The sequence below is a fragment of the Psammomys obesus genome, unplaced genomic scaffold, assembly GCF_907164565.1.
Source record: "Psammomys obesus unplaced genomic scaffold, mPsaObe1.curated_primary_1811, whole genome shotgun sequence".
In the NCBI taxonomy this organism is placed as follows: domain Eukaryota; kingdom Metazoa; phylum Chordata; class Mammalia; order Rodentia; family Muridae; genus Psammomys; species Psammomys obesus.
The window spans coordinates 2697002-2721473 of record NW_026587216.1 but is presented as its reverse complement, the minus strand read 5'-3'; the positions used below and the strand labels follow the sequence as shown (position 1 = coordinate 2721473).

The 24472-nt window shown below is 42.8% G+C and overlaps 1 protein-coding gene across 2 annotated transcripts in view; it reads left to right on the top strand.

The window, feature by feature from the left end:
* Positions 1 to 3440, top strand: part of Map3k1 (mitogen-activated protein kinase kinase kinase 1) — a 60011-nt gene extending 56571 nt beyond the window's left edge. For both annotated transcript variants that reach the window (XM_055603402.1, XM_055603403.1), the window contains exon 20: positions 960 to 3440. In XM_055603402.1, the coding sequence (XP_055459377.1) occupies positions 960 to 1109 (150 nt within the window). In that variant the 3' untranslated portion in view covers positions 1110 to 3440. The remainder of the gene's footprint in view (positions 1 to 959) is intronic.
* Positions 3441 to 24472: the final 21032 nt, after the last annotated feature.

Below are 24472 nucleotides of genomic sequence, written 5' to 3'. Positions count from 1 at the left end.
CCCAACTGTGTTTTGTTTGGGGGGAGTTGTTTTTTGTTTTGTTTTGTTTTGTTTTGTTTTGTTTTGTTTTTTGAGACAGAGTGTCTATATGATTCTGGCTGCCCTTGAACGGGGAGAACCGCCTGCCTTTGCCCCTGTGTGCTGGGATTAAAGGTGTGCCCCACCATGCCCGGCTCTGCTCCCGAATTTTAACTTTTGACTCATCTGTGCTCCCTGGAAGGAATTTATTTCATGTTGTCAAGCCCAGGATTAGGCGTTGCACTGTGAGTAGAGTACTTAAAGCCTGGGCTGACCTCAAGTGTCAACAGAGCTGTTTGGCTTTTTTTTATCCTCCCTGTGAAGGAAAAGCAAGAGCAGTGAGTGATTACACTTGGGAAGGTGGAAAGGGATGTCATTTTCGTTTGTCTGATGGGGTGTAAGATGTGTGAGCACCCACTTAGTGTCTCCAGATAGAGGTGGGATCACCACAGCTGTGTGTGAGCGAACACTCAGTGTCTAGATCACAGGCTTTTAGGGGTTTTTTTTTCCTTCTGTCAGTTTGCATTTTTTAATAATCATTCATGAGCTTCCTAATGGGAGGGAAAGGGAAGAGTTTTGTTATGATTGAGAGTAAGTAGGTAGGTTTAAATTATTGAGATTCACCCTTGACCTGTCTATAGGATAGCCAGCTCCTGTCTGGGCAGGGCAGCACACAACTATAGTTGAAGTGATCTGGAGGTAGAGGCAGAAAGATCCAGGCCATCAGCCTGTGCTGAGACCTTAGCAAAAGAAACAAACAAACAACCAAAGTAAAAATTAGTTATTTACAGTGCTTGATACTGAACTAAGAAGCATCCAACACTGAAGAAAAACTCACTGCATACACCGTGTAGATACTCACTGGGAGGCTGTGAGCTTCGTGTCTGTGTTCCACGCAGAACCGTTGCAGAAACTCAGTGCTCTGGCTTTGTCTCCGGCAGATCGCTAGTGCAACTACCGCGCCATCCATCCCATCTCATCTGTCTCCGGGACTGCGTGACGTGGCTCTGCGCTGCTTAGAACTTCAACCTCAGGACAGACCTCCGTCAAGAGAGCTACTGAAGCATCCTGTCTTTCGTACTACGTGGTAGTTAATTGTTTAAATCAACTATCATGGAGACAGGTTGTACAAGGAAAGAAGAAAATGTGGGCAACCACGTTGCTAATCTGCTGGCCCTCACGCCACTGAACAGCTAGAAGTGAGGCCAGCAGGGAGCCCGTACCTAAGTATGTGATTGACAAATCATGGCCTGTACCTAAGCTCAATATGCAAAAGTCCACACTTTGTGCGGGAACTGTAAACCGTGCCTTTCCCAGGACTGGCTCTAGGTGAGCAGGAAAGCAGTGGCGTTTGCATGATTAAGTAACAGAAGCAGAAATTTATTTTCGGAGCACTTTTTCAGCAATATTAGCAGCTGAGGGCTCAGGATCTATTTAATGTGTCACTTCTTCCATTTCATCTAGTGATCACATCAGGGGGGTCTACAATTCCGTTGGGTTTTTTATCACTGGCTATAAAAAATAAATCAGTGTCTGCCTCTTTTAGGTCTGAGTATCCTATGAGTAGCAGTAAGTACATGTGTTTTTAAAAGTTAATAACTTCTTTATGACCCACAGTTGATTTTTTTTTTTTTAACTCGTGGTCAACTGTGGTTCATTGTGCATTTTACTGTTGGCCCGTTCATTTCGTTTTGGGAAAATATGGTTCTGTATTTTCATTTCACCGTCATTTGTGTTAAATATTCAGGGAAAGGTGATCTCTTCAAACCAGAAAAAAATAGAAGTAGGTGTGAAGTAGTTTATTAAATCTGTGCCTATTGCAGAGTTCTGTCTTCTCATTGGCATTCATGAAGGAGGGCTCCCTCGAGTTGCCTCTGCCCTCGCCATGTGGGTCATGTATAATCTCACCTAAGCGTCAGCTGTTCTCGGGCACAGCTCACAAGGCAGAGCGAGCCTGTCTGGAAGTTAAGTGAACTGTTTCAGAGTACTTTGCTAGCCTATAGGAAATTCACACCATTTGAATCTTCCTCTTTGTAGCAGTCCGTCATTCATTCCCACTGCTGGTAGAGTGACTACTGTTTTCCTTCCGCCATGCCCGGTTTCTGCCAGACCCGGCTGGTTAACTCATTTCTGCCCGTCAGTAACGTTTTAAAATAGACAGCAAATTCGCTCTGCATTTGAAAAATGCTCAGAAAGAAAAATGAACTAATTCCTGGACTTTGCACAACAGTTTAATTGTCTTCACCTTGAGTTGAATTCGGATGCATGGAATCCTGAAGGAAAATGGTAGCCCTTCATTTGTGTGTCTTTTAAATCAAGTACTGATTAGCTATTAAATGTAACTTTGAGATGTTAAGTTTTAACTCTTCAGAAGCCAGTGTGATAGAATTGGTTATTCTCAAAGACTCAGGATAAACTAAATAAGCTATATATATGTAGTACATTTTAAGTGTACAACACAAATTGGAAGCAAAATAAGTTCCAAGATAAGTTTACAGGGATATATTGCAGATAATTTTCAAAGGCAGTTTTATGTGAATGTGCTTCTTAGTGAAATTTTACATTCCTTTGTTTTGGAAGATTGGCAATATTTGAAGAGTTAAAAATAATACAGAAATGTGAAGTCTGGTAATGCTAAATGTGTTGTACTTGACTTTTTTTTTTCTTTTTACTTTTTGACTACTTAGAATTTTTACAATTCTAATAAGATTGTTTCCGAGTCTCTCATGTGCAAGCTTTAAAGGACGCACTCTTGCCATTTATGTACTGGAAGATCACTGGTCGGATTAGTACTGTGTCTGACAGAGCTGTAAACTGTATGAGCTGAGGACCCTCAGCTAGTCAGTATTACCGTGTAATCAACATGCCCACCGCATTTCAAACTCACACTGGCCCCAGATGTCAGGCTCCACTGTGTTTGAGTTTGTCTGCAGTTCCCTCAGCTTGCTGGTAATTGTGGTGTATTGTTTTTTCGATGCAAATGTGATGTAATATTCTTATTTTCTTTGGATCAAAGCTGGACTGAAAATTGTATTGTGTAATTATTTTTGTGTTTTTAATGTTATTTGGTACTCAAGTTGTAAATAACGCCTACTGCTGTTTATTCCAGTTTCTACTACCTCAGGCGTCCTCTAGATTTTTCTTCTACCAAAGTTCACTCTCACGATGAAATCCTGTGTTCTGTGTGACTATGGTTCCTAAGACTTCCAGGGCTTAAGGGCTAACTCCTATTAGCACCTTACTATGTAAGCAAATGCTACAAAAAAAAACCTCTGGGTTAAGAAAATTTGGCTTAAATGTATCCTTTGTTATTTTAAATATATCGAGATATTTTAATTAAAATTTTTACCCCTTTGAACCAATTTTATAGTATTTGTACCTATTTTGGTGTTTTTGTCTTTATAGTAAATAAAAGTTTTTGAACAAAAGTTAACTGGTGTCTTGGGTTTTTAAGTAATTCCATAGAAATAGAAAGGTTTTGAACGCACTATAAATATTTTCTACGTCTCACCCTAGTCACACGTCAGCTGCCCGGTCAGACCCTGTTCACCCGAAGCTGCAGAACAGGATCGTGTGTTGCTGTCCTGAGTTTCATTCAGCCTAGAATCATGTCTCTTCCTTGACTCTCGTATAACCATGTCTCACTCCTTCCTTGGCCTTCGTATTGTTGTCATCACAGTGGTGACTGGTTTATGGAAGACCCTCAGCCTGAGTGTGGCGCTTCTTCGTTGGGCTGGGACACTGCAGGCAGTGCTTGAGTTTTTGGCACATGGCGGAGGGTTTACACAGCAGCCATTTGTTCCTTGGCTGCTGAGATGACCTGAGCAGCACTAGGAAGCCACCTTTACCCTTACTAAGGTTTCTGAAGAGGGATGCTTTGAGACCACGTAAATGCCATTTAGCTGTGTGCTCTCAGCATTCTTGCCCGAGATATTACCCTGGTAGTTGCCAAATGGTGGTTTTTCTTTTCATTTCCTTGCCCCTCAACACGTGTCAGCTGGCATTTTGCTGTTAGGGAGAGACTTCTCCCATTTATTGATCATACGTCATCATGTATTTGCTCAAGTTGCCACAAATCGGTGACATTGACAGAATGTCAGTTTCGCAGGACTAGCATCTCTGTCTTTGGCTCGTGTACTAGTCCGGGTTCTGTGTAACAGGGATGAATATGTATTACAAAGGGCATTTGTTAGATTGGCTTACAGTTAGGCACTGCATGACCCAACAACAGCTTTCTGCATGCTAGAGGCTGTGTCACTGGTAAACTCAGTCCAGGAGGCTGAACGCCTCAGCAGTGCCATCTGCCACCGAAGGCCTGGGACATTTCTGGGGAGCCACTGGTCCCCCAACTGTGTAGGAAGGCTGAAGGAGCCGGGCTGTGATGGTGGCAGCAGCCAAAGATGAAGGCAGAGCAGCAAATGTCAGCTTTTCCTCGGGACTTCCTTGCATCTGGATCGCCACCAGAAGGTTAATCCTCCCAGGAACTAACTACCCTCACAGACCCACCCAGGTGCATATGTGTCTCTTAGTTGATTCCAGATCCAGTCGAGTTACAACCAAGACTGCCTACCACAGCAAGCCACCAGTTTTCTTTGGGTACTTAATACATTTAGCTCCATCTTCTGTGTTTGTCTTGTGTAGTCCTTGGAGCAGACATTTTTTTCTCAGAGACTAATGATTCCATTGATGGGCAACAGCGTCTAAACGTTAAGCATATGCACGCATCAAACATATGGTAGCCCACTGCTGTCTACCGTTATTAGGTTATATATTAAAAAATAAAGGCAAGCCGAGCTCGGTGGCACACACCTGTAACCCCAGCACTCGGCAGACAGAGGTGGGGTATCTGAGTTCTAGGCCAGCCTGCTCTACAATGTGAGTTCTAGGATAGCCAGAGATACATAGACCCTGTCTCAAAAAACAAAAACAAATGTAAAAACACCCAATCCCAAAGAATGAAGAAAAAGGGGGGAAATAAAAGAATAAAGAATAGATGAGACAAATAGAAAATATAAATGTCAAACCTAAATCTACTGTCCAGTGATTATGTTAAATTTGAATAAGCATCCATATAAAAAAGAAAAAATAAGGTCTGCTTGTTAAGATAGATGGGCTAATGGCTACTGGGTGTTATAGCTCTAAGGTCCTTTTCACAAAACTAGAATCTGTAGTTTTGCATATATGCAAATTAGTATACAATATCTAAACCTACATGCGCATAGCTACATGTGGAAACCATGAGGTTGTTTTGATCAAACACCAACAGGTTCATGAAGTTCTCCTACTTTCTAAATTTGTGACTCTTCTCCAGGAACTAGCTATCATCAACCCCAAGGCACTGGTTGATTTTAGCTCCTTCCTGTATCCCTCTCCCCTCTGTAAATCTCTTCATCCCCACACCTGGGTGTTTTGGTTGTTTCATTTTTTTTTTCTTTTCAAGATAGGGTTTCTCTGTGTAGCCTGGGCTGTCCTAGACCAGGCTGGCCTTGAACTCAGAGATTTACCTGTCTCTGCCTTCTCGAGTGCTGGGATTACAGGCGTGTGCCGCCGCCTTCCCCTCACACCTATGTATTATAGAAAGGGCCTTCTCTTTGCCCACTCCCACCTCCCAGCTGCACCTAGGGGCTCTGTTTCTTACTGGACTTTTTTGGTTATTGTTTTGTTTTTGTTTTTTTGGGACAGGGTCTTACTGTACAGCCCTAACTGCCCTGGAACCCACAGATATTTATCTGCTTTTGCTTCCTGCATGCTAGTATTAAAGACATGAGCCACCACACTCAGCTTTTCATTGTATGTGTCTTTAGCTGGCAAGATAACATTTCTAAGTTACTGTGTAATGTTTCTATATGTATAGTTTTAATATTTAACTTTTATTTCTGTATGTGTATATGTTGTTTCACATTGAAAGTAAACATCCCAAACATTTCTCCATGCCAAAACCATTCAAAGTCTTACTATCTTTAAAGACAGACAGATAGATAGATAGATAGATAGATAGATAGATAGATAGATAGATAGATAGATAGAGTCATCATTGTTCATACTCACCCTAGAGTGCAGTAGCAAACAGGGCAGTCTTACCCCTTTATTTTTTGGTGGTACTGACGATAAACCTGGGCCCTTCTGCATGCTTCTGAGCTCTATCCTTAGCCCTTTTTAGCTTTGATACAGAGTATGGCTAACATGCCCAGGCTGGCCTTGAATTTTCAACCTACCTGACACCACCTGAGCAGCTGGGATCATAGACTTCTATTGACTTCTACTGACAAGCCCAGCTTCTTTGTGGTTACCAACTATGGCTTAATGCCCATTGGTCAGCCTCTCCCGGCCTTCCCCTGAACCCTACTATTCACAGCCTCTGCTAACCCTTTCCACTGCTGACTTCCATGGGATCAACTTTATCAGTTCCCTATGAGAGCGTGTGGTACTTGTCTTTCTGCGCTTGGTACACTTCACTTAACATAATGATCTCGAGTTCCATCTGTGTTGTCCCCAATGACAGGAGCTTGTTCTTTTTATAGTTAACATGCACCACAGTGTATATATGTGCCGCATTTTTAGTTGCACTCATCAGTCGGTCGATGTTTCGGTTCGCTGCACATCGCAGTATTGCAGATTGTGCTCCTACAAGCATGAGACCGCACATGCTTCCCTGACATTCTAATTTTGCTCATACGTGTGTGAGTGTACACTCTGACACACACACAGGATTGCAAACTATGTTGGGTAAGTTTTATTTTTTGAAGCAGTTAGGTAGAAAGAGAAACTAGGCAGAAGGCACAGACATTTCCCATATATCACCTGAGCCCTCACCTATAGGGTTTCTGCTCCTCCTCCCCACCTGCTGTAAAATAAAAGCTACCATGTCGTGAATAATAAGGCAACTTCCGGAAATAGCCTTGGACTGTACCCAGCACACAGAGAGTATGGTGTGTTTATGTATTTGTCTAAACAAGTTACCCAACAGGTACAAAGTCAAAGACCTGTTGTAGAACTACAAAAGCCTAGTCAAGGCTCACGGCAAACCTGACAATTCTTGTGGAAGGGGTTATGTTAGAACAATAGTTCAGTGTTGCCAAAGCCCTTAAATTTTCCAAAGAACCTGGATCTCTAGGTTGCATGTGTAATTTCCTGATGCTTAAACATTGTGGACAATCAAATGTGCCAGTCCATGCCTATAATTCCAGCACTCAGGAAGCTAAGTTGGGACGGTCAAGAACTCAAGCCCATTGGGTGTGGTGGTGCACACCTCTGACCTCAGCACTTGGGAGGCAGAGGCAGGCTGATCTTTGTGAGTTCCAGGCTGGCTTCAAGTTTTGAAACAGCCAGGGCTATGTAAGAAATGCTGTCTCAAAAACAAACAAGCAAACAAACAAAGAAAAAGAATCCAAGGCCAGTCTGTCTTAGCAAAAATAAATAAATAAATGGATGGATGGATAGATAGATAGATAGATAAATAGATAGATAGATAGGTAGATAGGTAGATAGATAGATAAAATTATAGACTAAATAAAATTTGTCACTAGGGTATACTGGATTGTGGTAGGTTGCTTTTTGTCCTCTGAATTATTTCCAGGCTTACAAATATGTAACTCAAAAGAAGGAGGAAAGGGTTTGGGTACTGGAGAGATGGCTCAGTGGTTAAGATCACTGCCTGCTCTTCCGGAGGTCCTGAGTTCAATTCCCAGCAACTACATGGTGGCTCACAACCATCTACACTGGGGTCTGATGCCCTCTTCTGGCACGCAGGTGGACATGCAGATAGAGCACTCAGCTAAGTAAAATAAAAAAGAGAGAAAGAGAGAGGGAGGACTCTCAGCTTCGGGAAAACTGGTCTTTGGGAAATTGCATGGTCTGTAGTTCATTACCTTAGAAATCTGTAGAGAGAGGAAAAAAGAGTTTGTAAGGAGCAGTGCTTCGTATCCCTCAATGCCTTTTCCCATGGAAGTGCCTAAATGCTTACTAGAACCTTTTAGATAACCAAAGGTTAGTCTCTCTCAAGGCTGATTGGCCCAGTAAGATCCCTCAGCATTTACACAGACACTCTGAGCTGTGACCTGGTGGGACAGGGCATGGTATGAACACATCTGTACTTGGAATCTTGAAGAGTTAAATGGGGGCACTACAAGAGGCAGGGAGAGAGTCAGAAGGCCACAGAGGGAAAACACCCAGCCGCACCGTTAAGTGACCCGACTCTATAGAAATGCTTTCGTCCTTTTTACCGTGCAAAATGATTTTTATCACACTCATTATTTTGTTACTATTTTATGTGTATGGGTTTTTGGCCTGCCTGCATGCTTCCCTACCATGTGCGAGCCTGGTGCCCACAGAGACCAAAAGAGGGCATCAGAGCCTCTGGAACTTGAGTTGCAGATTGTATGAGTCCCCATGTGGGTGATGGGAATTGAACCCAGGCCCTCTGAAAGGACAACTGAGCCCTTAACTGCTGAGCCATTTCTCCAGCCCTAAAAAATAGTGTGTGTGTGTGTGCATGTGTGCGTGTGTGCGTGTTTGTGTGTGTGTGTGTGTGTGTGTGTGTGTGTGTGTGTGTGTGTGCAGGTGAGCGCGTGTGTGCCATATCTCCCTGGAGCAGGAACTAGAAAGTTGTGAACTGTTTGGTGCGGGTGCTGCCCACTTTGAGTCTTCTGGAAAAGCAGCAAGTTCTCCTAACTGTTAAGCTCTCTCTCCAGCCCAGGATGATTTTCTGATATAATAATGCAGAGACGGGAGTCCACGGCCAGGGCATCAGCACTAAGCTATCACCAGTGTTGCGGTGTTTCATATTCTCCACTCCGTTTAGCATGAGGCTACTCTCTCTGGCCTCTGCTTCTGTTGCCCCATCTACAATCCAGGAAATAAAAGGGAAACTTCCGCTCCCGTGCCATTGAGTCAAAACTAACCACCTCTACAGAAGTCTGGGAACAGATACCAAACAGGCAACATTATAGCATCTACAATGGATGTGGGGAACGGTGTGTGCTTTAGTTGATGTTCTATTGCCATGAAGAGACAGCATGACCAAGGCAATTCTTATAAAGGAAAACATTTAACTGGGGCAGGCTTACAGAGGTTCGGTACCTTACCGTCTCCAGGACATGGTGCTGGAGAAGTAGCTGAGAGTACTACATTCATCACTGTCATTCACAGCAACAGGCAGAGATACTGAGCCTGGTGTGAGCTTTTGAAACCCCAAAGCCCACCCCCAGTGGTACACTTCCTCCAACAGAGCCACACTTACTCCCACAAAGCCATACTCCTAATCCCTGTAGTGCACACATTGATGCATTCAAATATACGAGCTTATGGAGGTCATTCTAATTCAAACCACCACAGCGGGCATGGAGACTATCTGGTGAGAAGCGATGAAGAGCAGATCTTAATGAAGATGAAGATTCAAGCTACAATCAGAAAAGAAGCAGAAATAAGAGGCCCCACTACAAAACTAGGAAAGCATGAGATCAGAGAAATCAGGAGAAAAATTGTTAAAGAAAGGCAGCCATGTTGGTTCACTGGTAGTCAAGTTTGAGGCTCTTCTGGACTCAAGACCAGTGTGGGCTATACAACAAAACTCTGGGGGTTGGGGGTGTGGGTAGAAGATGAAAGAAAAAAAATAGTGATTTCAAAGTGAGGTAAAATAAGAAGTGTTTGATCTGGATATGGAGTGTCTCCTAAAAGCTTATGGACTAAAGCTTGGCTCCTACCTGGTGATGCTGTAACTCCATCAATGAGTTCACACTGAATGCGCTCTTAGGAGGTGGGATCTGCCTGGATAGAGTGGATTACTGAAGTCATCTCTGGCCCCTTCCTATCTCTCAGTCTGCCTTCTTGCAGGCTCATGAGGTGAGCAGCTTCCCTGTGGCACCACTACCGTGTTTCTGCCCTGCCATGGGCCTTAAACCAAGGGAGCCACCACACCATGTCTACCACCTGTGCCGCTGGAAGCCAAATGAGCCTTCCTTGTGGTAAGTGGTTTATCTCAGCTTTCTTGTCACAGGAACGAAAACTAGCACAGGAACACCACGTTTCTGAAGATGAATGACAAGAGCCAGTTCAACGGAGCGGAGAGAAAGGAATAGGGCTGTGTTTATTGCGTGCTATGGGAATATGTTGGCATGCAGTTGGTGTGCATGATAGTTATTCAGGAAGCTTGCCTAGGAGCAAGAATGAGTAGGATCCCGTACCCTAAAATGGGCATGGATGCAGAGAAGGGAACAGAGCTTAGCATAGCTTAAAGGGTTCCTCTCATGCTCGGCTGTCTGTACAGCTCTGCTCTCCTGACCCCTCCCCATCCTCTCTCATGACCAATAAGATATCTTCCCAGCCACCGCTGCTCGTCAGCACCGGCATGATCTCTTGCTCTCTGACTCATCTTCCAGGACATCCTCTCATAAACTAGACTCACTCCTCCTTTCTCTTTAAAGTTGTTCACTCTTAATATTCATTCTTATGTTTATGAGTGTTTGCCTATGTGTACGTATGTGCCCATGGGGGCCAGCAGAGGGCATCAGATCCCCTGAACTGGAGCTATAGACAAGCTGTAAGCTTCCAAGTGGGTGCTGGGAACTGAGCCACAGTCCTCTGCAAGAGCAACAAGTGCTCTTAACTGCTGAGCCCTCTCCAGCCCACGAGGCTCTTAACTCTTCTAGGAAATCATGCCTACCTAAGCTAAAATGATCTCCTGTTCTGCTTAAGCACCATAACTTCCTTTGTTCCTTCCCCAATATATATGAGTTTTGGGTTTGCCACTGTAGGGACAGTATAGTCCTTGTTTCTGTGTTCTTAGTGAGTGACTAATAACAGAGGGTAAAACAGACTCAAGTTAGTTGAACTAGTTAGCAATGAACAAGAGCTGCACTGTGTCACACCACTGTCAAGGAGGCCGTATATGATATTATTTTAAGAGAACAATGCAGTTTAGGACTGAGCTACCCTGGTGGGGCCAAAACAAGGAACTACAGTAAGTCAGGGGACCTGGGAATGACTTGAAACAGCCATAGGTGGAAGACGATCACAGGAGCAATCATGAGAGAAAAAGGGCTAAACTCTGATGTGGAGAGCTGCTTTGTTATTGAGTTCTTAGGGAAAAACACGTTTTCACCCTGGCCTTCACCTGGAGTCAGGGATAGGCAGGATGTTTTGCCAAGTTCCTTTTGTTTGTGTGAGAATCACACAGACAGTGGTCAAGGTAAACAAGTTTGACGTCTCCATGAACCCCTCCATTGTACTAAGGGTCCTTTGCTTTGACTATAAAAAGGGATTATGAAATAAACAGGTGAGACAGTTTCTACTGGTAGCCCTCTCAAACCGATCCCATGTGTGTTGGGTTTTTTGTTTGTTTGTTTGTTTGTTTGTTTTGTTTTGTTTTTCTTTCAATCCTCACTCCCCACCCAGGAACTGTTCAACTCTGTTGGCGGGCTCTGGCACTCTGACAAATCAAAGTTGCAGGTGGCATGAGGCTCAACTCAGGCCATGAAGCAGACCGTGACTAGGGGCCTCTCCTTTTGTACCTAGGAGATGAGCCCATTACCTAAGGACAAAGGCACGTCTGAGAGCCCTGATCCTGAGGTCAGTAGGTACGTCAAGAACTGGAGAATTCAGAAGGTCCAGTGGAGTATTTCACTCACTCAACCCACCCTCTCACCCCCAGCACACACACACACACACACACACACACACACACACACACACACACACGCAAGCCTTAGGCTAGAACATGAACCATTCCAGTGTGGTAACTGGAGTTTTAGGAGTGTGTGGTAGCTTGCTCAGCCCACAGACTGCAAAGCCAAGGGTGGAGAGGCTCGTGGTATAGAAAGAGGGAAGATTATTAAGGGAAGTGAGCTCTGGCAAACATCTGGCACTTGCCTGGTGAGGGCTCAGCAACAGCTGAACAAGGGAACTTTGAAACACCGACAGTGGGCAAGCGGAGTCATGGACCGTGGACGAGAACCTACGCCGCCACATCACCACATTCTAAATATTTATCCCTGTGCCCACAGGTAACAGTAGCTCTTGCCCCTCATCAAGAAAACTTCTCTTTGCCAAATCTGGAGACGGTTACAGAAAACAAGCGAGCGAAATGCAGAGTCGTGGTGCCCAGTGCCAACTGGTACACTTACAACAAAACTCCTGCGCCTAAGGCTCAGGGACCATTGCAGAAGGTGGGGGCGGGGGGGGGATTGTAAGAGGCACAGGAAGCTTCATGTGAGACTGCTTCCCCTAGAAACACCGCAGAAGTTGTGGCCACGAAGTCTCACCAAGAAGGGTACCTAGACATGATCTGAACAAGGACGATACCCACAGACGTGCTGAGGTGTAGAAGAGAGTGCTCATGAGGTCTTAGCCCTAAACAAGGAACTGCAAGCAAACGAGGGAATATTGAGAGTCCCCAGGGAAGCGCACACCAGCTGGTTATGTATTACCAAATGGTCAGCTCTGAAAACACACACATACAAGTATGTTTTATGGCCTAAGTAGGTTGTGTTTCTACATTTAGGAGTATATTACACAAATGAGCGCAATTTAAAAAAAAAAAAGAGGCCATGAATTTGAAAGCCAGCAAGGGAGTACACGGGAGAAGTCAGATCAGTGGTTCTCAACCTTCCTAATGCTATGACCTTTTAATACAGTTCCTCATGTTGTGGTGACGCCAACCATAAAGATTACCTGGTTACTTCATAACTGTAACATTATTACTGTTATGAATCGAAATGTAAATATCTATTTTCTGATGGTCTTAGGCAATCCCTATGAGAGGGTCATTTGAACCCTCCCCTCCCAGAGGGGTCACAACCCACAGATGGAAAACCACTGGATTCAAGCCATGAAAGGGAAGTGGGGGGAAAGGTGTAATAATAGTATGATCTAAAAAAAAAAATAAAACTATTATATTTTTTCTTAAAGAAAAGCAAAGAAGGGCCAGGGAGATGGCCCAGTGGCTGAGGCAAAGCCAGGCCCAGATGCACACAGATGGCGCAACTCCAGCCCGCTTCTAGGGAAATCCCCAGGAGCTTAGGGGCCAGCTCACCTGCCCAACACCGCAGCAATGAGAGGCTCTGCTTCAACAAAACAGAAGCTGAGGCCTGGCACTTGTGGTTGTCCTCTGAACTCCACAATTGTACATACATACAGAGAGACAGGAAGACAGACAGACAGACACATACACACACAGAGGGAGATGATTGAGACATCATGAAGTTGGGTGCACAGAAAGATGGGGAGGATCTCGAGGAGTTGGGAGAGGGTAAAATGATTGAAATATACTGTATGAATTTTTTTTGTTTATTTTTTTTTTCAAAACAAGGTTTCTCTGAGTAACAGCCTGGCTGTCCTGAAACTTTCTCTCTAGACCAGGCTGGCCTTAAACTCACAGAGATCCACTTGTCTCTGCCTCCCAGTGCTGGGACTAAAGGCATGTGTCACGACATCCAGATGTATAACATTTTTTAATTAAAAAATAATAAATTAAAAAAAATGGTAGAGCACTTGCCGTGTGTGTGTGAGGCCTTAAGTTTAGCCACACACACACACACACACACACACACACACACACACACACACTGATATAGGAGGAGGAGAAGAAACTGTATATATTGCAGGTGTGACTAGAATGAGAAATTTCCAAAATAAAAAATTAGAGAAATACTTTAGTGTTTGGTTTTAGACTTTTTTAAAAGTTACATTCATTTTTACTTAAAAAACAAAACAAAATAAAACAAAAAACTATCTTTTCTTGCTGCCAAGCGCCTGCTAAAAAGAATTCATTTGACTATAAGCTGTGTCCAGGAGAGGGCAGCAGAGTAAAAGTTTGATTTAAAAGGTTTCTTAGTGTTTTCACTTTCCTAAAAAAATCTTAACAATCTGAGCTCAGGGGGTCCTGCAGAGACTGATGCACCAATGAGGACCATACACGGAGAGGACCTAAACTCCCTGCTCGGATGTGGCCGATTGGCAGCTCAGTCTCCATGTGGATCTCTGAGTGAGGGGAGCAGGGGCTGCCTCTATCACAAACTCAGTTGACTGCTCTTTGATCACTCACTTGTGGTGATGCAGCCTTGCCAGGCCACGGAGGAAGAGGATCCAGGCAGTCCTGATGAGACTTAACAAGCTATGGGCAGATGGCAACAGTGGAGAACTCCCCCTTTCAGTGGACTAGGGGAAGGGGATAGGAGAAAGAGCGATGGAGGATGGAACTGGGGGGGAGGTGAGAAAAGGGGCTTCAATCAGGTTATATAATGACTAAATTCTGAAGAAAAAAAATAAAAAATAAAATCTTAAATATTTTTATTCTCTACTCAAAACTACAGCATAAATCCCAGTGATTTCCTCAGGAAGCTGAAATACACACACACACACACACACACACACACACTAATAAGTCCATTTTTACAAACTAGAACCTAGATTTGGTGTTTACCTACTGCCTAAAAGGACATGCCTATTCCACTTGCTCTCAACAGTCTGCAGCAAAGGAAAGACTAAGTCCAGATACCTGCTGCCTTCCTGCCAGGGCTCCTACTTTCAAGACAATTTCACTGCTGGCTTCCAAACATCCACCCATCCATCCAGTTATCCATCTATCCATTCATGCAAACTGCCAACCGTTGTTCTTTGGGTTCTGAAGATTATTCCTAACTAGCGGTCTGCTTATAACCCTTAATGACTGCCTGATGCCTGCTGCTTTCCTGCAATGGACTCACTCCACCTAAACCTTGATTTCCCACCATTGTCAACAGAAAGCTCTGCCTTTCTGCCATTTCTCTATGAGCCCTCTGTGTTCTAGCCCATCCCTGCACCTGTGACAGTGACTCTACCCCCTCATTTTCCCTCAGAGCAAGTGAGAACTGCTGCCACCTTCCAGCTGACACTCAAGACTGCTACAGCCACCTGTGTTGTACACAGTTCTATGAGCAGCATGTACACTACAGTTTTACTAGATGCATGTATTTATTATAATTATGTCCTGGCAGATAAAGTGGCTCAAGGAAGAAGAAGTGTTTGCTAATGTGCATGAAAACTAGCACAGACCATTTTTTTCTCATTTTAATGCAGCATTTTACGTATTTCAGTGCCAAAATAATTAGAGGATCATTCAGGAATACTTTGCAAAAGTTCTGAAGAAAATATTTGTAAAATGAATTCAAGAACACATCATAAACAAGTCAGATTAATTTCAATATATAAAAATGAGTCGACACATACAAATCAATAAATATAATATAGTGCATAAAATAGAATCAAAGCTGGAAGTCACATGATCACTTCCACGGATATAGAAAGGCCACTTATGCTCAACATTGTTTCACAATAAAAGCCCTGAAGAAACCAGAAACAAAAGAAACACACCTTGATACAATAGTGGTTATACATAACAAATCTATTTTTTTCCCAGCCAATATTATTAACTGGGGAAACATGTTTTCTCCAATTAGAGATAAGAGAGGGTTGCTCATTATCTCCATTCATTCCATGTGCTGCTTGACATGTCAGCCAAGGGAATAAAGCAAGAGAGAAAAAGAAAAGGGACTCAAATAGGAAAGGAAGATGTCTAACTATCCCTATTTGCAGACGGTATGATTCGATGCTTAAAAAATCCTAAAGATTCCACCAGAAAAGTCTTGGATATAATAAAAACATTTAATAAAGTGTCAGGATACATAACATACGTAAATGTTCACATAAAAATCCGTGGCTTCCCTATATACCACTGGTGAATCTGTTAAGAATGACACCAGGAGGGAAAAAAACGCTATTCATAGTAGCTTTGCAAAAACTAAAACATCTAACCTAATCAAAGAGGTGAAAGACATCACAATGAATACCTCAGAACTAAAGAAACATGGGGCTGGAGTACTTAGTACTCTGTACTTGTTCAGGAGAACCAAGGTTCAACTCCCAGCACTTCTCCATGATTGCTCACAGCCACCTGTTCCAGAAGATCCAGTGCTTCCTTCTGACCCTCGAGTACATCAGGCAGCCATAGGTGCACATACACGCATGCAGTCAAAACACTCCTACCCAGGAAATAAAATAAAAAATGTTTAAACTGAGGAAATAGAAGAAGACATTCGAAGGTGAAAGGACTGCCACGCACAGAGATTGGCATCTTACTGGCAAAAGCAACATATAGATTCTCTATATGGTATTCTATAATAGTATCTGTAAGGTATTATCTCTATAATATCTCTATAAGGTACTCTATAATAGTCTATCTGAATTTCAATTCTATGATCCACAGAAGTAGAAAAGAGTCCTAAAATCCATTCACAAACAGCAGTTTTCAAACAGCCAAAGCGGTACAAAGCAGAAAGGATAAGGCCAGAGGTAATCTCAGGTTATGCTCTACCCCTGATCTCAGATGATACTATAGAGCCACAGTAACAGAGCCGACAAGCTTTAGGAGAAACAAAAAAAAATACTGATAAACCAGTGAAACAGAATAGAGGACCTAGGACAACCTGCACAGCTATCGAACCTAATTCTTGAAAACATCAACAATTTCCCATTGCTGGCATGAATGTAAACTGGTGCAGCCACCACAAAAGTTGCTACATGACAGCCATGATAGACCTGTCTAGATGCCCATCAACAGGTGAACGGATATAGAAAATACGGTATATAACACGTTTTATTCAGCCAGAAGAAGAATGAAAGTATGATATCTGCAGGAAAATGGATAGAACTGAAAAAATTCACAATTTTAAGCAAAATAATCCAGACTCAGAAAGACAAATACTACATTTTCTCTTACATGAAGAATCTAGCCACATATATGTAATGTATATTTAAGATAAACATATACATATATATATATGAATTACATGAAAATATAAAAGTGACTATGAAGAGACACAGCAGGGAAAGTAGGGAGCAATATGGGAGTTAGAAATATAAAGTACAAAAAAAAAAAAAAAGAAACATAAAGTACAGAGGCTGGAGAGATGGCTCAGCGGTTAAGAGCACTGTCTGTTCTTCTAGGGGTCCTGAGTTCAATTCCTGGCTCAGAGTGGCTCACAAACATCCATAATGTGACCAGATGCTCTCTTTTGGCGTGTAGGTAAACAGGTAAATAGTTCACTCATATACATAAAAATAAATAAATCTTAAAAAGAAGAAATACAAAGTATAGTATATTTTCTCTGATATGTCAAACCTATATTTAACAATAAATGCATATATGATGTGAAAGTAGAAGGTAACCATTTTCAGGGAGGAAGGGTTACCATCAAGGCAGAGTGGGAAAAAGAAGAGATGACATTTGGTGGCAGGGTGAATATGAACAAAGCTCAAGATGTGTGTGTGTGTGTGTGTGTGTGTGTGTGTGTGTGTGTGCACATAAATATGAGAATGAAACCCATTCCATTGTATAGTAACTGAAAATTAATTAAAATTTAAATAGATAGTAACAGAACATTTTCAAACAATTTTATGCTGACAAATCTGACAACAAAACTACAGAAACAGATTTGATTAAAAAAACTTATCCAATGTTACACAATAAAAAAAAAAGTTTTGAACAGCTTTTTTATCTGTTGAAAAGCTGAAAGGGTATCACAGTGAAGTACAAGCACAGACAGTTCTACCAGCAAGTTCCATCTGAAAATTTAAAAAGAAAAAAATGTAGGTTAACACAGCAATAGCATACATAACGAACTGCATGGTCTTAACAAAGAGACCCTCTTAAGTTAGTGGACTTAACTCTTAAGTTAAGCCATTCAGTACTTGAGAATCCATGCCTATAATTCACTACTTAACAGAATAATGCAAATAAAACACGTAGTCAGCCATTTAGAAACCACCACAGAAAACATTTGATATGTATCATTTGCTTAATGAAGATTAAAAAAAAATCCTTAGAAAGTAAAAAAAAAAAAATTAAAATTAAAACTAAAAAATATACACAAATTACACCTACCAGAAAAGAGCAGTAAGTGTTTAGCGGAATATAAAACCTTAGTAGTGGAAGAGCAGAGCATGCTGGTACAGGCATGCACAGAGCTCTCAGATGCAGTTTGCGTTTTTTGAGAAAATAAATATGGTGAACAGACGTGGGTCAGTCAGCACAGCGCTCTGCTCGCCTACTTGAAGTCCCAGACTCTATCTCTGATGGCATGTGCCTAAAATCCCAGGATTCTGGAGCAAGCGGCAGGAGGGTGGAAATTCAAGTTGGTCCTCAGCTATAAAAGTAGTTGAAGGCCACTTGTGAATACATGAAGGCTCTGTCTAACAACAACAACAAAAAAGCTATTTAAAAATATCTTAAAGAAATTGTGTGATGGCACCTGCTTGTAATTCCAAAATATGGGTGGGGGGGGGGAGGTAGAAAGAGGTGAGTCAGAAATTTAAGGTCATCCTCCACTATGCTTGAAACCTTGTTTCAAGAAGGAAGGAAGGAAAAATGGAATGAATGAGTTGTGGATACCTGTAGTATTCCAAGAACTCACTCAAAATACTATGGATCTACAGGAACATAAAAAGGTATATCAGTGCCCCCAAAATAAAACCTGCAGAAAACCCGTAACTCTGACAACCAATGAGGAGCAATTCGAGGACCAGGGGTGGTGAAGTCCAGGGTACTTTGGCTATCACAGTTTTATTCTAAGAAGAGTGTTTCCACAAGTTCCTCATTGAACTAAAAATTAATTACAATACTAGAAGTATAAAAGAGCCAGTGACATATATCGGCTCTAAGTCAAACTTCTCCTAGTTTCTTAACTGTTTTGGGTTCTTGTAAATGTGTAGATCATGAAGACATTCCGGTCATGTGCCATTCGTTAGTAAAGTCTGGAAAACACACCCTGAAACTGAACCAACTCCAGCGAGGCAGAAGAGTCTGATGTATGCCATTGCTGAATGAGTCCAGCAGGAAAGGCTCTCAGGTCCGCCCACAGCGTTAGAGTGAGGTAAAGGTGATACACTAGCACTTCCGGTCTCTTCACTCCTCCAGCGTAGAGCACATCCCTCCAAGGCCACAGACATCTGCCTGGGTTGTCACTAACTCTGAACCGTTTTGCTTTCAACTTCTGGCTGGGATTGTCGTTCACTCTCTAGCCAAGAACAGGGAAGTTAGGCCTCCAGCCTGAAGAAACAGCGGCAGCGCCTTCACGCTGTAATAAACACGCGTTGATCAAAAGACGGCCCAGGAGCTCCCATAGGTTGTCCTCCCTGGAACTGAACTTGGTCCAAATCTGCCGTGTGGACACCTGACCTGTTTTGACTCTACATACCAAAACTGGACATCCAACACAAGATCACAGACACGTCTCTCTCACAAACACATGCGCAAAACTTCTTTAAAATCCTTACCGAAAGAATCTGTAATATGAAATGACAGGAATGACAGGAAGCTTAATGGTCACTTGGGGACGGGGAGTAAGAACAAATGGGAACGGTTAAAGGAAAGTGCCTACGAGGTTTGGAAAATGATGGATATACTTGCAATCTTGATTTTGATTAACACATGTAAAGACTTATCAAACTGTTCACTTCAGTGTGCGCAGTTTACCATGTACCAATGATATACCGTATATTATACCTTTAAAAGCTCCTTAAGAAAACATTTTGTCCAGTAGTTTTGCCTTTGGGTGTTTAGGAGATGAAGTGGACGCAGGGCTATGGTTCTTAGGTCTGTATATTCATGTTTCGCTTCAGTTACTCGGTGGGTAAGAACACTTGCACTCGCAGAGAGCCAGGAGGCCAGGATTCAGTTCTCAGCATCCACCAAGGTAGCTCATAACCATTTGTAACTCCAGTTCCAGGGGATCTGGTGTCGCCTGACAACCGCGGGCACACGGTGTACATATACACACGCAGGCCACAACCTGGGGTGGGAGGGCGGAACGGCGGGATCCCACGGCTTCCCGCGGCCCTCGGTGCTGCCGAAGCTGCTGGGCCAGGCTGGTCCGCGGCGGGAGCCGTGGGGGCGGAGCCTGAAGCGGGCGGAGCCTGGGGAAGCCGGGGCGGAGGTGAGCCGGGCGAGGGGGCGGAGCCTGAAGTGGGCGGAGACAGGGGCGGAACCAAAGTTCCGAGGAGGGCGGGCCTGGGAGGAGCCCGCAGTGGGTGGAGCCCAAAGTGGGCGGATCCCGGAGCCGGAGGAGTGGTCGGGGAGGTTGGGGCTACGCGCGATCACGGGGGCGGGGCCTGTGATCCCCTTCCCAGTGTGCGCCGCGCGGCCGGGCCCCACGCGCGCTTTGTGTCCCCTCGGGGTCCGCCCTTGCAAGGGTGCTGCAGCGGGGGTCTCGCCTTATCTCAGGCGGGTCGCAGGCAGGCGCTCCCTCAGAGAGAGCTAAGGTTCGCTCTGGTCGCTCCGCACAAGGACCTGTCGCCCAGATCGGCTTAGAGCAGCTTCACAGGACTCCTGCACGGAAACGAGCAGAGAGTTCACGGCCCCGGGTGGGTCGCCGCCCGCCTGTCACTGCCCGCATTTCAGAGCGGTTTCTGAAAAACCGAGGCACCGCAGCGCTTTCCTGAGGCTTCACACGGTGGAGACGAAAAGTGACACAGTCAAAGAAGTTACCCCTCCCGGGAAAGAAGATGGCAAGGGATGGGAAGTTGGGTTAGGTTTGCCTTTGGAAAGAACACGCCTGGGAGAAAGACTAGTGTTTGAGGAGTCTTATTATATGAAAGTACACAACTGTTGAACGTTTTGAGGGAAAGCTGAAGTACAGTTCTGCTTCTCACCCTTCCATCTGGAGTTTTAGTACCTTGGGCAAGTTCCCTTAACATGTGCATGCCTCAGTTTCTTTGCAAAAACGCAATAAAGTTTATTCTCAATAGCATCGTGAACGCGTGGAACAGAATACGCCTTTTCCTAAATACTGGCTACTAGTGTGTGCGTTGCTAGGAGTTGGTAGCTTCCAGCTTTCCCAAATAATTGCTTTCTCTATCAGTTTCTATTAGTCTTAGTTTTATGCCCTCGCAGTATCTGAGAATGGCCTAGTTCATTAAGCCCAAAAACCAGAGAGCATCAAGAACATCTAGTCGGATAATGGGGTAGTAAATGGAAATTTTCCCATATTTTGGACTCTGATACATTCCAGAGGAATCCAAAGATAACATATCTCAGGTGATGATGCACTAGGAACATTACTGAAGATTTCTAAGGCTCTATTTAAAAAAAAAAAAAAAAATAGACCGCAGTAAACAATCAGATCTCTTGACTTTGCCTCCAGAACCTTTTGAATCAAAATATCATCACTGCGTCAAAGGGTGAAACTGCTCCAAAATAGACAGCAAAATATCTTTAAGCCAGAACACTTTTTTTTTTTTTTTTTTTTTTAAGACCTTGGGTTTCAAAGTTGTCTGAGCAACTCATTGATTTATGCTGGAAGAGGTGTCTGGTCATTGAAGGATTGCTAACAAAGGAGCAGTGGTAACAGCTGGTAACAGCTCAGCACTGCCAACATTTTCTTATATATCCACACAGTTCAACAAAATGTCTAGCCCAGAGTAACGGTTTGAATTTGAAGCCGTGAAGCCGTGCACCCAGCACTCAGGGAGGCAGAAGCAGGTGGATCTCTGTGAGTTTGAGGGTAGCCTGGTCTACGAAGTGAGTCCAAGACAGCCAGCACCACACAAAGAAACCCTGTCTCAAACAAAAACAAACAAACAAACAAAACAAAACAAAACAAAGGGGGAAGGAGAGGTTTGAACTTGAAACCCAGGTTTCCGTAAGTTTTTAAAAACTGTAAATTCATAATTAACCATATGAATTGTTATGTGTTGAAAAGTATGCTACAATGTTTGATGGGATAATAGCATTTTTAAGGCCATCTTTTTGGTCATGAGACTCCAATAAATATTCATTTTCTCCTTTTTGCCCGTAAAAGATAAAGCAGCCCTTAAGGTCAGATTCATCTGTTCCCATTTGAGTCCACATTAGTCATTAACAAACTGCACTCTTAAAAACACTCTCCAATGGATATCAAATCATAGACTAAATCGGTTCCCTGCTTCATCGTCTGCCAGGAATGAACTCTGGAAAGGGAGATGTCCCTTAAAACATGACGGTCTAGACTGGAAATTAACGGTTTGAAAGGGTGAAAGAACACATATAAAAGTGTCATAATAAACCCATTCTTTTGTGCAATTAATATACACATCTTTAAAGATTAAGCCATCTTTAAAGATTAAAGGATTAAAACAGATTCTTCTTAGGTTTAAATTTAAAATATCAGGATAAAAATATCAGGATATTTTGGTTTTACATGTTGCTATGTCTTTGCCTTGTTGTATAACAGGTATAGTATGTCAGAAGGATGAGCCAATCTTTTCCCAGTCCATCGGAAATTCATTTATTTTTAGATGCTTGGATGGGATACTCATTGATGGAAATAAAAAAAAGGAATATCAAAAATTGTATTCAGGGACTTAATGTCCTTACTCAAATCTAATTATAGGCCGTAGAGCCACACTTGTCATAATGCTTGTGGCTTAACCATTTATAAATAAAACCCATTTTGATGGCTGCTGTGTGACAGTGTAGTTGCCTGGTGGGTAGACAATAAAACTTTTTGAAAAGAAATTGCAGTTGTAGGGTCCATTTTGTGTTATTGGATGCTACTTTAACACACAGACACTTTCTCAGCCATTGCTTTCAACCCTTTTAGATCTTGCAGTGGAGAGAGCAACTTGGCCCTTTAAGAATGAGCGACAGTATACACGGTTAGTGTCAGAAATTCACAGTAGGTCAACAGATGTTCAAACAGTAAGTGGGCATGCTAGGGCTTTTGGCACGAGGTTCTTCGCCATGTGACTGGGTACCAAGGCAGCTGAGTAACAGTAAGTAGCTGTAAGTTGTTGAGAAAAGATATCTTTAGATCATTATTATTTTAAAAGCTTTAAATGACCCATGAGTGGTTTATCAGTGTGATAACATAGCCGCACACATTAATCACTAGATTAGTATCCCCTCTCTGCTTCTAAGTTGTGAATCATCCTTTTATTGGCTTGGTTTTCCCGCAGGCAAACGCCTGACCACCTGACTATAGTTAGACTAGGAGGTCTGGCTCCTTTACTAAACCAAATGACTGTTTGGAACTCTTAGCTCCTGATATGAAGCCAAGCATGGTAGTGCATGGCTGTTCTTCCATCACTGGGAAGGCTGAGGCAGGAGGATCAAGGCCAGCATGGGCTATGTAACAAGACCCTGTCTCAAACAAACAAGTAAAAATAAGACGTATGTGTTTACTAGCGAGGTCTATGCATAAGCTAAGTACTTACAACTTTACATTTTTATTTTACTACATATTAGTAATCTTTGAATATGTTTCAATAGTTTGGCAAAGCCATACATGAAGCATTATAATTCAACAGTGTTTTTTTTACTCTCACTCTATGTTGTGGCTATTTTCTCTAAAATGACATGCCTCTTCCTAGACTAGAGCCATTAATGTCTGTTATCAGGAATTTGATGTGCCTGCAGTTTCCCCAGAGTACTGAAGCAGATCTCCCAAACATTGCCTACAGCTGCAACAAAGGTCGGTCTTTTAAATCAGCGTGTCTGGTCCTCTGTGTTACACTACACTTGAAGAATGAGATTTCTAAGAAAAAAAAAAATCTTTATAAAATTTGGAGCCTGTTTTTCTTTTTAGTAAAAGATAGACAAGAGGTGGTTCCGGGGCAGAGCGCTTGTTTGGCATGTCCGAGACTCTAGGCTTGATTCCTGGAGTTGTTTAAAAAATACATTAAATTTTCTAAGTAGCTCATTCTAAATGTTTGGGGGCTTGTTTGTTTGTTTGTTGGTCACCTCTGTGAGTTCCACCTACTGAGCAAATGTTTTTAGACCTCACTGAAGGATTTGTGTGTGTGTGTGTGTTTGTTAATGTCATTTATAGTCCCTAATTTCAAAATAAAAGCTATTTGCTTCATTATAATTTCAAATTTATAACACAATTCCAATTTTTAATTGGTTGTCATAATGGTTTATTAAAACTATTTGAGCTTATCATTTCAGGTTTTTTATTTTATTTTATACCTCTATAGTTGTCTGTGAACTTTTAAACAAGCATTAGCAATTCTTTAAGATTTTATTTATTTTGTGTGTGTGTGTGTGTGCACACAAGCTCCCACAGGAGAACAGCAGGGGCTCAGGTGATTTGAAGCTGAACGGGATGGCAGCTATGTGTCACCTTAACGGTGTGCCTAACATGCTCTTTGTTTGTTTTGTTTTTTGAGACAGAATTTCTCTGTGTAGCCGTGCCTGTCCTGGACTCACTTCGTAGACCAGGCTGTCCTCGAATTTACAGAGATCCACCTGTCTCTGCCTCCCAGAGTGCTGGGATCACAGGCGTGCACCACCATGCCCAGCCCAAATTAGTCTCTTGAGTAGCAAAATGCTCTTAACTGCTGAGCTCTCTCCAGCCCAAGCAATTCTTATAGTACTGTTGTTACTGCATACAAACCTCAGTAAAAAAAAAATTTTTTTTTACAGAATAAAGGAAAACAAAACTACCAT